General features: G+C 41.2%; 1 protein-coding gene across 5 annotated transcripts in view; it reads right to left on the bottom strand.

Annotated features, from left to right (window-relative positions):
- Positions 1-10,676, bottom strand: part of SEC22A (SEC22 homolog A, vesicle trafficking protein) — a 75,226-nt gene extending 64,550 nt beyond the window's left edge. For 3 of the 5 annotated variants that reach the window (XM_073804165.1, XM_019923115.3, XM_073804166.1), the window contains exons 1-2: positions 10,579-10,676; positions 3,487-3,687 (exon numbers count right to left, since the gene is read on the bottom strand). In XM_073804165.1, the coding sequence (XP_073660266.1) occupies positions 3,487-3,668 (182 nt within the window). In that variant the 5' untranslated portion in view covers positions 3,669-3,687; positions 10,579-10,676. Of the gene's footprint in view, positions 1-3,486; positions 3,688-9,755; positions 9,884-10,125; positions 10,328-10,578 lie in introns of those variants that run through there. The other 2 variants (XM_019923116.3, XM_019923114.3) reach the window with 2 other exon arrangements.
- Between the last annotated feature and the right edge of the window lie 7,649 nt (positions 10,677-18,325).

The raw sequence follows: 18,325 nt of genomic DNA on the forward strand, positions 1-18,325 counted from the left end.
CGGCTGGGCCCATGAACCATGACCGCTGAGCCTGCGCGTCCGGAGCCTGTGCTCCACGGCAGGAGAGGCCACAGCAGTGAGAGGCCCGCGTACCGCCAAAAAAAAAAAAAAAAAAAAAAACACTTGTCTACAAAAATACACAAAGAGGCTTTTCTATGTGTGGTTCTGGGGGCCATGTAATCTATTTAATCCTTTAGACATTTCTAAATTGTATTCTTAAATCAGGCTGACTAGACCTCTGCTGACTCACCGCACTCCTAAACTCACTAATAAATTGCTTTTTGCATCATGCTATTTGTTTACACTAAGGAATATTATAAGAAAAATCATAAAAAGCTCATTGTTATGGTTTCTGGAAGAATGCTATCCAAATTCTGTCTCTCTTTATGTATAGCAGGTTTCAATAACATGAAAAGCAACATTTTTATCCAATGGATACTGTGAATTCTATAAATGATCTATTATCCCCCTTTGTTTTGGCCCCAAGGAAGTTCAGAACAATGTTTGTAGCCCTTTTCTAAAAAATGAACAAACTACATAGTTTGCATCTCCAGAAAAAAATGTTATTTCAGTTTATTATTCTATGTTTATTTTTTCGCTCATATGATTCTCTTACCTGTACTCTTGAATTTTTTTTTAATTGCCTCACATCCTTTGTGGAATAACATGGGGTGCAAATAAATAATACAAAATCTAGAATTCACAACAATTAAACAGCATTGGGCACTGGAGGGGTGTTAACATTTTACTACATTCTACTCTACTTTTAAGACAATAGGTAGAGGAACAAAAATCATTTGCAAAGAAGTTTTTTGTTTTTTTTAAAGTCCAGGATATCTGCCAGAATTAATACACATTCAAGCCAATCTTCTGTAATGCTGGTATCTGTCTACAACACTATACAATAACTGAAACTCAGAACACTACACCCAGAGCACTAAAAGAGCCTATTAAATATTAGAATGCTTCAGGCTTTTTCTTCAAAAAATAGAAGTACACTAAGACATCGTTTTAGACATATTTTAACTACCATGACCACCACCACATTTTCTAGTTAAAACTCTCAGAAAACCCAGTTAAAGATAATACCTCATTATCCCAGGTAATCCAAGTAAATATGGACCTTCTTTAAGGTTCTATTCTGGGCCTCTCTGAAACTCAGTGGGCATTTCTACCCTCACAGTTTCAATTTCTATGTGAATGATTCCAAAATCTCTATCCCACCTCAACTGGACACCTTGTCATAACCTCAATTAAAATGCTCAAAATGGAGCTTCACTGTCTTCCTCTTCTCCCTCACTCCATAAGCAACCTTTTCCAAAGATCTCATTCTGTCCAATTCCAATTCCAAGTCATCTCTGTCCCTTCCTTCTCTTCATCTCTGGTATTCTATCTTATCAGGCTCAACCGTTTCTTCTTCTGAAGTGTCTTTCTGGTTGGCATTTTCTTTTTCATTTGCACTTGTATGTTACCAGTTCAGGCCCTAATTGTAAGTTGACGCCTCTCCTCTCCTCAGACTTTCCATTTCACCCTCTATTTCACTGTCTCAGCATTGTTTTTTATCAAGTCATTTCCCTCAATCCTGCAGTAGGAGTTTCCTATAACCTATCACATCATCAAAGTGACATCCCTCAACCTGAACTTGCAGGGAAATCCAGGATCTGGCCCCACGCTAAGTATCTCACATTTCCCATAACTATCCCTAAATCACCATTCACTACACCAGGCCGAGCAGGTTAATGCACCTACCATGCTAAGTCACAGTCTTTACTTTTTCTGCCTCCTCTCTACACCTGGAATTGCCCTCCTCTCTGCCTTAGCCAAATCTTACTAATTCTCCAGGATGTGGCTCATGTCTCATCTCAGTAACGAAGTCCTCTCCTTATTATATCACATATGGACTTTGTTCTTATCTGATTTCCCACTGTATACACAATCAGTATTAAATTGCTCGAGTTAATTGTTCTCTAATTGTTTCATGTGTATGCTCTCCCACTTGGTCTCATCTATTCCCATGGTTTTAATTATAAACTGTAAGCTAACTTCCAAACCTAAATCTCCACACTTGTCCTTCTCTTCACTAAACTTAAGACTTATACATCCAACTGCCTACCTGAAGTCCCGTTTGGATGTTTAAAGGACATCTCAGACTTAACAGTCCAAACAGAACTCTTGATTTTTACCACTGAAACACATATCCTCCAGTCTTGTTCATTTCAGTCCCATTATCCAAGTAATTATGGACATTGTTTAGGCCAAAAATCTAGAGGTAACTCTGATTATTCTCTTTCCCTCACATTCCACTTCAATCCATTAGGAAGATTTGTTGGTACTGCTCCCAAAATAGAGCCCAAATCCAACCCCTTCTCATCCTTATCACTCTTTTTTTTTTGCAGTACACGGGCCTCTTACTGTTGTGGCCTCTCCCATTGCGGAGCACAGGCTCCGGACGCGCAGGCTCAGAGGCTGTGGCTCACGGGCCCAGCCGCTCCGCGGCATGGGGGATCTTCCCGGACCGGGCACGAACGCGTGTCCCCTGTATCGGCAGGAGGACTCTCAACCACTGCGCCACCAGGGAAGCCCCCTTATCACTCTTATTCAAGTTATAAGCATCACCTCTACCTGAACTTCTCTAAGAGTCTCCCAAATGACCTCTCTGCTTCCTCTCTTAGAGCCCATTCTTCATATAGCAGCCAGGATGATCTACTCAAAGCCAAAATTAGATTTATATAACTCTCCAGCTTAAAACTCTCCAATGGCTTCCTATTACATTAAACTCAATCCAAACTCCTTATCATAGCCTAGAAGGCCCTACGTAACCTGTCCCATTCCTACCTTTCTAACCTCACCTTCCACCACTCTATTAAGTGTCCGTATTGCTTCATTGTCTTGGTTTTCCTTCCATCCCTTGATCTGTAGTGAAGGCTTTCTGCACTGGCTATCAAGCTCTGCCTTGATCTTCATCCACTGCATTCTTAAGACTGCCGTCTTTCACATGTTTTAGGTCTCTGTTCAAATGTAACCCTCTCAGAGAGGCCCCTGACCACCATGAAGTCACTATTCCATTGCCCAGTTTTACTTTCTTTACATACAATAAATAGTGATGAGCACTATCCCCTCTCACTAGGACGTAAACTTCTTAAGTTCATTGAGGGCAGATATCAGGTATGATTTTTTATATTTCCCATGACAGTTTTCCTGGGCATGTAAGAACACCAATAAATATCTAATGATCAATTATAAGATACAATATCTGTAATCTGCAAAACTATAAAATTTTCTAAAGCCAGACATAAACACAGAGAAACTATAAGAAGGGTGATTACGTGATGAATACTATTTAGTATAAGTTCAGAACCACATGATTCTTGACTTGAAAAGTTCTCCTAAACTAATCAAACACTAATTTCTATTTAGACAACTTAAATTTCATTAAAATGACAACCACTAAGCAAATGATTCTAATGGAGCAAACCAATGTCTTACTTAATGTTATAATGTCCAGTTTTCAGTGTACATCTATCAGGAAGCTGAGCCAGTTTTCTCGAGAGCATTTTAAAATACTTTCTGCACTCCTGCATGCCTGTGCCTTGTTCATAGTCAGTAGAAGCAGAAAGTGGCAGTCCATCTCTGACACGAATGACTGAGGCAGATAAAATCATAGACATTTCAAGTGACAGAGAAGACCTGAAACAAAATGAACAATTTGGGTTAGGTAAGAAATTAAAGCCAAAGCTGATAAACACAGTGCAAAAATGTGCAACTCACTAATAATCAAAGACATATTAATTAAAGCAATGATATATCATACTTTCCTTCACAAATTAGCTGTTAAAAAAATACTTCTTTCTGGTATTTCCATAAGTATATGTGGAAGTACATATTGGAATAAAAACCATTCTCAAAACAATTTGTTGATATTCAACAAGAGTTTAAAAATATTTATGCCCTTTGACCACAATAAATTTTTTTTTTTTTTTTTTTTGCCGTATGCGGGCCTCTCACTGTTGTGGCCTCTCCTGTTGCGGAGCACAGGCTCCGGACGCACAGGCTCAGCGGCCATGGCTCACGGGCCCAGCCGCTCCGCGGCATGTGGGATCCTCCCGGACCGGGGCACGAACCCGAGTCCCCTGCATCAGCAGGCAGACTCTCAACCACTGCGCCACCAGGGAAGCCCTGACCACAATAAATTTATATACATAACCCTATCCTAAAGAAAATAATAAGAATTAGACAAGATTTTAAACAGAAAGACATTCTTCTCATAGAAATAACTGAAAACAACCTAAACGTTCAACAATAGGGGGATGGTGAAACAAATTATGGTACACCACTATGATGGAATATGATGCAACAAAAAGTTATGTTTGTTAAAAATAATTTAGTGGGGCTTCCCTGGTGGCGCAGTGGTTGAGAGTCTGCCTGCCGATGCAGGGGACACGGGTTCGTGCCCTGGTCCGGGAAGATCCCACATGCCGCGGAGCGGCTGGGCCCGTGAGCCATGGCTGCTGAGCCTGCGCGTCCGGAGCCTGTGCTCCGCAACCGGAGAGGCCACAACAGTGAGAGAGGCCCGCATACCACAAAAATAATAATAATAATAATAATTTAGTAATGTGGTAAAATGCTTATATGTTAGGTAGGAAAAAAGCAGGATCAAAACTGCATATGCTGTTTTCCATAAAGACACAGAGGAGGAAGAAGGGAGGGATAAATAGAGAAATAGATATTGGAAGGAAACATGACAAAATTAGAATGCTTATCTCCAGAAAATAGTATTATGGGTTATTGTTATCATTTTATAATTTCCTAAATTTCTGTAATGTTCCACAGTGAGCACATATTACTTTTCACAATGAGCACATATTACTTTTATAATCAGAACAAATGTTTTTATTTAAAATAAATTTTAAAGCTAAAGGAATACTACTTTTTTTTTTTTTGGCCATGCCTTGAGGCACACAGGATCTTCCCCCACCAGGGATCAAAACCGTGCGCCCTGGGGCTTCCCTGGTGGCGCAGTAGTTGAGAGTCCGCCTGCCGATGTAGGGGATGCGGGTTCGTGCCCCGGTTCGGGAGGATCCCACATGCCGCGGAGCGGCTGGGCCCATGAGCCATGGCCGCTGAGCCTGCGCGTCCAGACCCTGTGCTCCACAGTGGGAGAGGCCACAGCAGTAAGAGGCCCGCATACCGCAAAAAAACAAACAAACAAAAAACCGTGCCCCCTGCATTGGGAGCACAGAGTCTTAACCACTGGACCGCTAGGGAAGTCCTAAAGGAATACTACTTTTAATGTTGTTCTCAATCTTTTTATCAGGAAGCAAATCATAACTACCTTTTTTATTATATTCTAATCATGCTTTACAAAAATAGATAAAAGGACTGCATAGGCCTATGCAGTTCTGAAAGAAATCAGGTAAATAGTCAAACTTTGATAAAATACACACACAGACACACACACAGTGGTCCCCTGTGTAAAAACCATTGGAATTTTGATTAGAAATGCAGATTTCTGGGTCCACCCTCCCCCCAAAATTCTGATCCATTGACTATGGGGTGGGGCTTGAGAATTTTCCATTTTCAGCAAATTCCCTAAGTAATTACTATGCTTATTATCTAAGGATCATACTTTGATAAACACTGAATTAAAACATGTTCACAGTCTGAAATTAAGTGATAACTCTTTCCTGCCAGGCAGGAAAGAGCACAATGCCACTAAATACTTCTCCTTCACTAACAGGAGGCACAACTGGTAAAAAACTGAAAAATCTGGTAACAATTTCATAGGTTTTCAAGATATTGTATCTCAGAGACTAAATTAATCCTTACCTGCCCAGCTCAGCTAGGTCAATATTATCTCACTCCAAAAATGAAAAACTTAGTAATATATCAAAAAAATGACAAAGAAAATCAACTGCTACCAATTTTGGAAACCAGTGGTCCCTAGCTTTTGTTGCTATGTCAAGTTAAAATCTGAGTGCCCATTCATGATGGTAACTGACTGACGTTAAAATCAATCCAAATAATAAAGCTAATGCTTTAAATTTACTTCCCCCTTTTCCTCTGAGGTAAAGCTAGGTATTAATATGTCATTACCCTTTTATATTTTTCTCCTCCATTTATTTAAAAGGAAAAAAACCCAGCAGGAATTAAATTAGCCTTTACCATAATGGAACCTTCGAACGAAAGTTCCAACATGACATATCCAAATCATTTTTTTTCCTATTCAACCAGTTTCTTTTTTCTTCTAAAAGCAGTAGCAAAAGAAAGCAGAGATCCCTCAAGGGATAAGGTCTATACTATGAATCTCTTTTAAAAATTGTTATCACACTTCTTTATTTATGAAACCACAACTGAACATTTAGCCTAAGTGTAACAAATTAGGAAAATGTCTTAATTCATACCCTTACAAATTTATGATTTAAATATAAAACTTTGTCTTTCCAGAAGTATACTGCAACACAATGATCACTCTGGGAATTAACATGAGAGCAGGGTTGTGTCTTGTAGTTTCCAAACATCCATATTCTTAGTAGTATTTAAAAGCAGACTGCAGTCCTTATGCCTGATCTTTCTAGGATCCCAACAGAAATATTAGGAATAATCTTTATTATAGGGTGCCAACTTTCATGTAATCTTCAAAGTTGCTCTTTTTTATGACTTAAAAGACAGAAAGATATGATTCATACTTCCTAAAACATATACTGAAAAAAGAATAACAACCTGGTTAAGTTCAATTCATTTAACAAATATTTACTGAGTACATACTGTATGCCAGGGGCTATTTCAGACATTAGGAATAGATAGTTCCTACCACTGAGAAGCATCAGTCCAGAATTAAAGAAATTCAGAAGGAAAGAGCAAATACAACACAAGCTATGTCGCCCACCGCTTTAACTGGAAAACTATAGTTAGACAAACTTGCCTTTCAGATATTCCTAATACACACTTTTAGGCTTGTCATGGAAAGCACAACACAGCAGTGATATTCCCTTCCTAAATTCTTGAAAGGTTTTCAGAGAATTGCCTGTATTTATCAGTAGATAGGATTTTTCTGAGGAGAAAAAATTAAATCTCTTCCTTCCCGAGTCATTTAACCTAGCATCCAAACCAGTGAACTAACAAAAGAAACTGGGATGACTGTCCAATGAACAATGTGAGGCTTGACTACTTTGCAGATAGACTTCAATCACCTTAGGATAAGCCATCTCTCTTTTATCAACTCAATAAATATACCCCCCCTTGTTTTCTTTTTACCTCGAATTCTTAATACAGTTCCTTAAAAAAACAAACACACACTCCAATCTTATCTGGACTGTGGTAGTAGAAAAAGGAATCTGTCAACATCAAGGCCAAGCTAGGGTTAGGATACCCTTAGAGAGTAGGCAAGGTGGTGGCTAGAAAAACCAAGGAAGAGCCAGTAGGAATTGAGGAAAGGAAGAGGTTAAAACACTTGCATGGGAAGATTCAAGAGCAGTAGTAGTTTTATTGGGGCCACAGATACATTTTTAGGCCACTGGTCCATTTTCCCTCACCTTTAACAGAAAAAATATATAACATATGCCTTTAGACAGCAGCAGCAAACTCACAGGGAAATCTGAGTGCTGGCTAATATATTCTTTGCCCAATAGCAACTGCTAGAGGAAAAAGCCCAAAGCAGAATCTAGATAGGTCTGGGTAAACATTTACATAAAGGCTGAGGAAAATAAACTTCCACAACACCAAATACCTATAGCAGTGGTTACCAGCCTTTTAGACCCAAGATAACAAGATGCTGACCTGTCTTCTTCAGAACCTTGTGGGGTGATGACTGTAGGCCCAAGGTTCCAGGAAGTAATCACTCAAAAAGTAATAAACAAAACCCAACATATAAGTACATTTTGTATCTACTTTCCAGCAAGATGCTTTCATAAATGCCTCTTTTAAGATAAAAAACATTTCATAATAGGTTAATCACTCATATTTTATTTTAGTCCATTATTTCCCAAACTTCAGTCACCCAAGTACCACTTTCAGAAGTCTTACCATATCTGCATCTCACCTGTACTATTTTTTACCTAATACAGGTCTTTCAATTGATTTATTTTTTTGCCCTATGCTTAGTAATAGTATCTGTGAAATCAGTTTAGAGGTGTTAGGTTCTTCTCCTAATTTAAATTAAAACATATAAAGAACTTCTGTTTCATTCAAATGTGTGTGGAAATTTTTGGAGAATTTTTTTTTAAAGTTCATCTGCTTATCATTCAAATTATATTACCTATCTGATGTTACCAAAGTTTGGGAAACACTACCTTGGTACATACTATTTTATAAAAGTGCTAGCTGAGATCTGGGACTTGGGGAGTTACTTGTGGAGAAAGCTACACTAATTGTGATGCACAGCGTTGGCACAAGATTGAGTGAAAAGGGAAGGATTTTATACACCCACAGGTTAGCAGGAAGTCACTAGGGAGACAGAGCTTGAAAAGAGGGGGAAAGGATACCAAGAACAACCAGAGTTTATTTTGCAGCTTGGCCTGTGCTCCCCACCTTACCAGCAGCCTTTGGTATTCCTATTACAGGTGCTTGTACTGCACAGTATGTACAAGACCTCAAGTTCCAGAGTAGATTATACCTATATCTACGAAGAGGGCCTCCAACACATACACAAATACATCAATCATTTGCGTAACACCTCATAGTTCACGAAGAGTGAGGTAGGTAAAACCTCCATTTTACAGATGAGGAAACTGAGGCGCCCTTTCTCAATGTCCCGCTGCTAATATATGACAGTGCTTAAACCTGAGTCTCTCGTATCTCTACATCACTGTGCTCCTCCTATAACCAACAAGGGGCAAGAACCCAGTGATACAGAAACTATCTAGCTACTCATTTTGAAATAATAACAATTTTAAACAACAGCTTATGTTTTCTTTAAGAGGCAGTATAGTATTACAGATAACAGGATGAACTCTGGAACCAGATTGCCTTGGTTCAAAAACTGGCTCCACCATGTAGTAACTGGGTAAACTTGGGCAAGCTTTGTCTTTTTATGCTCAATATCCTCATCTGTCAATTGTGGCTACCAACAGTATCTATCTCATAGGGTTATTTTTAAAATGCTAATGGTATCTACCTCAGAGGAACATGTAAGGAACCCGAAACATCGCCTTGCAGACTGAAAGTGCAATATTAAGCGTTTGCTATTATTATTTATTGACTGCCCTCTATTTACCAGACACTTTATACACATTACCTCATTTAAGCCTTCCAATAACCTGTGAGGTAGGTATTATCAGTTCCATTTTACCTTTGAGGAAATTCAAGCCCAGAAAAGTAATTTATTCAATCCCTAAACTACCAAGTGACAGATTTAAAGTCAAGCCTAATTCTAACCACCCTATGAGACATTGCCTCTCAACATAGTCAAGCTTCTTACTCAACTACATGGACAGGAAGGTCACAGGCACCCCTTTGAAAAGACCTAGGCTCTGTTCACACACCAGTATAAAATATACTTAGATTTTTAAGAATCATTCATACACACACACACAAGCACTAAACTGATCGTGGTTCTCAACACAGGAAATGCCCAGATGTCCCTTAAGTTTAGGGCATGGTCACAGACGTCATATTCAAATACTGAACTACAACTTTCATACACCAGAAACTGTAGGTACTATTTAAGGTATTGCTTAATTCCTTATTATCTTAGAACGTGAGCAAATGCCAGTAACCCAAAATGTGATTCAGAGAGTTTCAAAAAGTGGCTGTTCCACCTGTTAGCTGAGATCCCAACATCTCCCGCCTGGTGGCTGCCACTGTAGCTCTGGGCTTTGCCTTGGCTGAAGAGGCATAGGAGGAACTGGATCTCAAGCTCTCCCACTGCCTCAGGTGGATGATCCAGGAAACTAAATAGGAGAAAAAGCCAAAGCTGTTTTCACTTTCAGAGAGATTTAAGCCAGCTGGGGCTCAGCCTCCTATTTCGAAACCTTCTTCCACCTGTCGAGCTAATTGCTCAGGTCTCCTTTACGCCACATCGTTCCCAAAGTGCCATTAACAAGGCCTTAAGAGGTTTCCGCGAGCCAACGGGGGCAAAATTCTGGGTTCAATGCTCATTCAACCCCACAAAAGGCAAAGTAACCCTACCTAAAAAATAGGAAGTGCCACGTCAAGCTCTCTGGGCCACCTAAACAGCCTAGGAGGATCACCGTGTTTCTGACACCTGGGCGCCAGGAAATGCTGCCCCACCGCTGGCAGTCCAGAGCGACTGTCCTCCTCCTCGGGCCCCCTATAACCACCCTATGAGTTGCCCCATATCAGGGCAGGTCAGCCGAAGGGCAACCGCCGTTCGCGCGGCCCACAGACCCCTCAAGTCGTTGGGGACGAAGTCCCCGCAATCCCACCCCTCCAAAGCTCCGCGACTCCGACGACTCCCCGCTCCCGCCCCCACGCCACGAGCTTAGTTCCCGCCCGGGGTAGGTAGGTCTGTAGTCCCGAGGGCGAGGGTCGGGGGCCGTGGCGAGCGAGGGAAGCGGCCAGGCAGGGGTTCGAACTACCCGGAGAACGGACGAACGAGGACTGGGAGGAGCCGAGCCATACCTGTCTAGCCACAACCCGCCGCTACGAGTGACGCTGCCCGCAGTGCATTGTGGGGCCGGGGAGTGGCTGTTCTGCTGGGCAGGCCCACGTGAGACGTCGCTGGCGCCCGGCGGGATCAAGCCCCGCCCCCGTTCCCTCGGCTCGTCCAGGCCAATCCGGTTCTGGGGGAGAGACACACCGACTCGCCCCTTCCAAGGGGCGTTTCCCTCTTGTACGTCAAGAGAGTGCAAAATCCTCGGGTGACAGATTATGCTGTCTTTCACACATAAGGCTGATCTCTCCCGCCTGCCGCCTGTATCTGGAGGCAGTTTGTTTCTTACGCGGCCCTACAGCAAACACTTATCGAACAAGCAGGGGGAAAAGCCCCCTCTGAGTGAACAAGAAGACCTGCCCCACCTACCACTACACACTGGGAGGGACCTATCCTTGGCAAAGAAATGCCAGATGCTGTTCCTGCAGCCGCTTCCAGCTTTTGCATTGATCACGCATTATTAAACAAGGACTTACTGACTGCATACTATGTGCCAAGCACAGTGTTAGGCAATGGGTCACAGGAGTGAACATAACACTCGATGGATCTGAAGTGTGATAGGAGCAAGAGATGCTAAAGCATAAATCATTACATAATTATAAATCGTAATCAGTTCTACGAAGGAAAATTAGTGGATGCGATGATAGATTAACCAGGACTATCAGGGAAGAGCTCTTTGAAGAAGTGCCTTTTAAGCTCCAGGCATATGAAAGAGCCTTAAAGAATGTTGCAGGCCAAGGGAACATTATGTTTGAGGTTGTTGGGGCATGAAAGAAATTGATGTGTTCTAGGAACTGAAAGGAAGTCAGTGTGGTTGAGGTGTAGGGAGCAACTTGAGCTGAGGTGAGGCAGAGAGGCCAGACTATGCAGGCTCTTACTGGCCACATTATAGATTTTGGACTGTATTTTGGAATGTATCTTAAGGTCAATGGGTAGCTAATAGAGTGTTAAGTAGGATCAGATTTACATATTTAAAGGCTCACTTAAGCTGTTTGTGGGGAATAGTTTGGAAGAGGACAGGAGGGCTTGCTGGAAGTCCAGTCTGGAGACAGTTATATTAGTCAAGGCCAGAGATGATGGTGGCTTCAACTAAGGTAATGACAGTAGAGACAGAAAGATTTGGATAATTTTGAGACATATATAAATCAGAGGTTGAATCCAAGGGACTTAATGGATTGGTTTGCCAAGAAGGATAAAGAAAATACGGGCATTAAGGATGAGTCCGTTAGTAACTAGATGAATTAAGCCAACCTAGAAGGAGGGGAAAATGGTTTTGTATATGTTAAGTTTGAGATGCTTATAAATGGAGGTGTCAAACAGATATGGATATGTAAGTCTGGACTAATTATATAAATTTGGTGGTTTTTGGAGTGGGTTAACCCGGCAATTCCACTCCTAGGTATATATGCAACAGAAATGTATTCATATGTTTGCTACAAGACATATATAAGAATGTTCATAGGATAAATTTTAGACTATCCACATAGTGGACTAGTTTTCAGGAAAGAGAATGAACAATCAACAACTACATGCAAAACATGAATGAATCTCACAATCGTAAAATCGACTGGTATAAGCCAGACACAAAAATTGGGTATTACTTGATTCCACTTAAATAATGTTCAAAAACATACAAAAGTAATATATGGTAATAGAAATCAGACTATTGGTTATCCTTAGGTAGTATTAATGTTTGGAAAGGGCCCCTAGGGGGCTTATGGAGTTCTAATAATGTTTGATCTGGGTGTTGATTACACGTGTGTTCAATTAATGAAAATTAACCAAGTTGGGAATTCCCTGGCTATCCAGTGGTTAAGACTCCATGCTTCTACTGCAGAGGGCACAGGTTCAATCCCTGGTAAGGGAACGAAGATCCCACATGCCTCACAGGGCAGACAAAAAAAAAGAAAAGGAAAGAAAAGAAAATTCAACAAATTGTACATTTAAGATATATGCAATTTTTCAGTATGCATTTTATTATTCAGTAGAAAGTTTACATTTTAAAAATGTTATGGTGATCCAGCCATGAATAAATAACTGGTACTAGACTAACCTTCCTACCACAAACGATAGAAAACTGAACCAAATCTATGAAACAAGTGTCTTCAGACATTGGACAATAGGCACAGTAGAACTGTGATCCAGGAAAGAAGAAAAACAATTAAGATGAGCCCAAGGTTTTCCCCAGATTTCTTTCTGGCGATATTTGCCAAAGCACAGGAGAGAGGAAAGCTAAGCAGAATACAGTACTCTCGCTAACTGAGGAGAGAGAAAATGGAAATATGAGAGATGGAGGCAACTGAAATTTGCAGGGTAGAGAACCAGATGAAGAGCTCCAGAAATATGCATGAGTCTCCTTGAATCTTTGGTGTAGGTTTAATGAAACTCCAGGAGGCTGGTTAAATAACAACTACTGTGGGAACTGTAAGCTGAACAACTACTAGATCTTAAATAAAGTTTGGAAACATTCACGATCTGACCAACTGGAATGGAAAAACCCTATTAAACAGTTGGGGAATTTGGTAAAAAGACCTCAGAAAGGCCACACTTTAGAGATAAGGCTAAACTAGCCAAAGAGTAAAGGCTATTCTAGATTCACTCAAACAAAGCCAAAAAGGCTTATCTGCAAGTAAATTAACTGCTTCCTTGAATGAAACTTAACAATCTTTTTTTTTTTTTTTCCGGTACGTGGGCCTCCCACCGCCGTGGCCTCTCCCATTGCGGAGCACAGGCTCTGGACGCGCAGGCTCAGCGGCCATGGCTCATGGGCCCAGCCGCTCCATGGCATGTGGGATCCTCCCGGACCGGGGCACGAACCTGTATCCCGTGCATCAGCAGGCGGACTCCCAACCACTGTGCCACCAGGGAAGCCCAAAACTTAACAGTCTTTAAAGAGAAAATCCAGGCACTAAACAATGTAACACCCACAATGTCCAGTATCCAATAAAAATTATTATATATGTGAAGAAGCAGGAAAATGTGAACCATGAACAGGAGAAAAATTAGTCAATGGAGCCAGAAATGACAGTGATGATGAAATTATCAGAGGACTTAAAGCAGCTGTTAAAAATGTGGTCAAGAATTTAAAGGAAAATGTGAAAGAAATGAAAACTATAAAAATAACCAAGCAGAACTTCTAGGGCAGAAAAATACAATATGAGAAATGAAAACTTCATTGGATGGGCATAAAAGCAGCTTAGACACTAGAGAAGAAAAGATCTGAGAATGAGGAAACAGTACAAAAGAATTATCTACACCAAAGCACAAGTAGAAGAAAAGTTGAAAAGAAAATGAACAGAGGAATTCCCTGGCAGTCCAGTGGTTAGGATTCTGTGCTTCCACTGCAGGGAGCATGGATTTGATCCCTGGTCGGGGAACTAAGATCCAACAAGCATGCAGTGTGGCAAAAAAAAAAAAAAAAAAAAGAAAGAAAATGAACAGAGCCTTAGTGACCTGAAGGACAATACTAAGTTACATATCACCTGTATAAACAGAGACCCAGAAAGAGCGGAGTGATGATTTTTAAATATTTGAAGAAATAATAGCCAAAACTTTTATAAATTTAAGGAAAAATATAAATCTACAGATAACAAGAAATCAAACCAACCCCAAACAGGATAAACACAAAGAATCCTCACCAAGGCACATTACCCCAAAACCAATAATTAAGAGAAAATATTAGAAACAACCAGAGAAAAAGCCACGTTGTATACAGAGAACAAAGACAAGAAGTACTACTGACTCCACATCAGAAAGAAAGTAAGCCAGAATTTAACGAAGTAAGATCTGAAGGAAAAAGCTCTGTCAATCTAGAACTTTATATCCAGCAAAAATTCTTTCAAATTTCAAAGTATGAAGGTGAAATAAAGGCAAACAACAGCAAGATATACCTTCCTTTCAAGTGCACATGCGATATTCACTAAGCTACACCATATCCTGGGCCATGAAAATAATTTTTAAAATATTACGTGGAGTAAAAGAAACCAGACACTAAAAAGTACATTCTGTATTTTTCCATTTAAATGAAAGTCTAAACAAGTAAAACTAATCTGTAGTGAAAAAGAAAATCATAAAAATGGTTGCCTCTAGTAGTTGGATTGACTAGAAAGGGGCATGAGGGACATTTTTAGGGTGGTGATAATGTTGTGTCATCTTGATAGGGGTTTGGGTTTCACAGGTGTGTCAATTTTTCAGAACTCTTTAAATGGTACACTTAAGATTTTTACATTTCATTGTATGTAAATTTTACCTCAAGAGAAAAAAGTGTCATACAAATGTTAAAGTCTAATTAGCAATTCTGAAACTATTTCTGTGTTTTCTAGGTTTGAGCAAAGAAGTCAATACACTGAGAATGATGGAAGACAGGTTTCTCAAGTCAGGGAAGAGAGTTAAAAATAAGGAGTTATCTGAAAATAAGACAGCAAAATGCCACTTCCAATAAAAGGGACCAGAAATCTTTGGAAAAAAGGTTGACCTCAGGCCTGGGGCACAGAAAGAACGATAGGAGGCTGGGCCATCTTATGCCAGAAAGCAAAGACGTGCCAAAGAATGACAGAGATGTATCCAAAGGACATCAGAGCTAGCTTGAAGGAATTCCCACTGATCCAATCTGTGACAATATCACAGTATCAAACTTAAACAATAATTGTAATTTTTATAACCCCCCTTGAATGGAATAAAAATGAGTGAAACAAATAATTCATGAGTCCATACTGATATAAATTTAAAAGATAGATAGATAAATAGGTAGATAGATAAATATAAATAGATAGATGAGGAGGAAAAGCTTTTCCTTAAGGTAGAATGCCAAGTAATAAATACAGGAAGAATGATGGACTTAGAAAATTATTAATGGATGCCAATGCCAACATAACTAGACAAAAGTATAATGAGGGACAGGGTATTTATATATTCTCAAAACATCTCCCCAAATTGCCTACTAAACAAAGGGAAAATCAGGAACTTTACAGTGGAGAAACCTGGCAGACACCACCAAGTCACCAAGGTTAATGTCGCTATTTTAGAACAAACTGACTAGGACTTCCCTGGTGGTGCAGTGGTTAAGAATCCGCCTGACAATGCAGGGGACACGGGTTTGAGCCCTGGTCCGGGAAGATCCCACATGCCGTGGAACAACTAAGCCCGTGCGCCACAACTACTGAGCCCGCGCTCTAGAACCCGCGAGCCACAACTACTGAAGCCCGAGCTCCACAAGAAAAACAACCGCAAGGAGAAGCCTGCACACTGCAACAAACAGTAGCCCCCGCTCGCCGCAACTAGAGAAAGTCCACGTGAAGCAACGGAAGACCCAACGCAGCCAAAAATAAATAAACAAATAAATAAATAGAACAAACTGACTTTATGTGTTTCCTAATGTGATGCACTGAAAAGGACACTGTCACAGATTGAGTTCTCTGGAGGCAGAGTTTGGAGTGCCAAATGCGTATTAGTGATTAACACCTATGAAGGGAAATGGAGTGGAAACAGGACTGAGAAGAGTTCAAACTGCAATTCAGACCTGACAAAGCTTTCCCTGATCCAGTGGGCGCTCTGGAGTGAGTATTGCCTCTCAGAGTGTCCTATGTGGGACAAAATGACCAGTCTTTTATAGTCCCACCTCATTCAGCGACCAGATGCAGGCTGCCCTGGGAAGGGTGTGACCCCAGATGAGGCAGTACTCTGCAGCTGATACGGACCCTGAAGGGTCTTCACGCATTGAAGCTGGGCAGCAATTTCTTCACTGGCAGAGTGGGGGAGGGGAGGGGAGGTCTGGGCAGCTTAGCTCTGTGTCTACCACAGCCAATGCCTGTGTTGCTTAGACCCACTTCTCCAGGAATATGGTGGACCTCTTCCGGAGGGAAAACTTAGAGGAAGGAAGGGAGGGAGATGAGCTACAGCTGATGCCGTTGGTCTCAAGGCTACCATTGATGTAATCATCATCCCCCTCCTTCACTATCCATTCTAATTGCCCTCATCTTCAATTTCCAACTCTGCTGGCCGCAGTGTCTTATCAGTGGCATGACCCAGGCTCTCATCCCCTGGTCAACATGCCCTGCTCCAGCTGTGGTTACTGTTCCTGATTTTTTACAGTCACAATTGGGCAGGGGATTGAGGCTCCCAAGTGGGTCATCTGCATTCCATACGTGTTCCTCCCTGCCCCAATTGTGTAAAAGCAGCCCAACCTCTTCCTGATGCTCCGTAACCCCTGGCAAGACAGTGACACTCTTCTTGCCTGGTCCCTGGACACAGGAGCCCAAAGTGCTCAGGCAGCAGCCATAGCTCATAATCCAATGGGATTCTTGTATCACCTGCCAAACGTGTGGCACTTTTGGAGACCAGGAACTCAAACCCCTCAGAGCCCAGGGTTGTGGAGACAAGAAATATGAAGTCCCTCTATTAGTCTTTAAGAGTCATAATAAGAGATGCCAATCTGCTTCTACCCCTTGGTACTGAGACTCATGTATTTTTCCTACTAGGGATACAAGGAATCATGATACTCGTGATCAAGAATCATAAGTTTTTTGGGCTTCCCTGGTGGCTCAGTGGTTGAGTCCACCTGCAGATGCAGGGGACACGGGTTCGTGCCCCGGTCCGGGAAGATCCCACATGCCACGGAGCGGCTGGGCCTGTGAGCCATGGCCGCTGAGCCTGCGCGTCCGGAGCCTGTGCTCCGCGACGGGAGAGGCCACAACAGTGAGAGGCCCGCGTACCGCCAAAAAAAATAAAAAGGCCATCCCTAACACATAGGTGTCATATTTATATGATGTTACCTTTCTTTCAGGTTAGCGCCGTTTTTGACAGCCATATATCTTAGAAATGGAAGGGAAAAGCTTCTTATTTGTATCTTGAAAATTCTGAAATGACACTTCCACCACTCTGCAAAGGCTTTTGCAAACTGTTATCTTGGTTTATTGTCCAAAACTATACTTTCATTAACCTTTCACAAATTCAACAAATTGTGTGCCCTATGTGTGCTGGCAGCGGCAATGGTAAACATGATATGGTCCTCCCCTTTAAGGCATTAAATGGAGAGATGGGGAGAGAAACATGTATAAAGACAATGATAATCCAATAAGATAAATGTCAATAAAAATATGACCAGAAGCCTCTAGGGGGATCACAAAGGGGTAACTAAGCTGCAGAGAAACAGAAAACTTTTTACAAAAAGAGGTGATAAAGAGGAAGAAGGAAAGTTAATCAGGCAAGCTGTGGTGAGTCATGGAGAAGGGACTCCATATTTGTAAAGACATAGACACATGGAACAGCATTAACAATTCAGGGAACTGCAAGTGGCCTCTGGTTGCTAGAGTGTAGATGCGAGATGAAGCTAAAAGAAAGGCCAGACTCCAAAAAGCTGATATGCCAAGCTGCCAAGTTTGACTTTTATCCTGCAAACTTCAAAGTATTTTAAGCAGAGGAATGGTAAATAAGTGTATTCTCTAATTGTAAAAAAAAAAAATGGTGCTTTAAAAAATAAGCATGTTCTATAGTTTTAAAAAAAATTCAACCATTAAAACAGCTATAGGAAGATAAAGTTGGATCTGGCTTTGGATAAAGAAGGATTTCTAAGCATGAAAGCAATGAAGAAACCACAAAGAAAAAGATTAGGGAATGAGATTAAATAAAAATATAGGGCTTCCCTGGTGGCGCAGTGGTTGGGAGTCCGCCTGCTGGTGCAGGGGACGTGGGTTCGTGCCCCGGTCTGGGAGGATCCTG

The sequence above is a fragment of the Tursiops truncatus genome, chromosome 4 (genome assembly GCF_011762595.2).
Source record: "Tursiops truncatus isolate mTurTru1 chromosome 4, mTurTru1.mat.Y, whole genome shotgun sequence".
NCBI lineage: Eukaryota > Metazoa > Chordata > Mammalia > Artiodactyla > Delphinidae > Tursiops > Tursiops truncatus.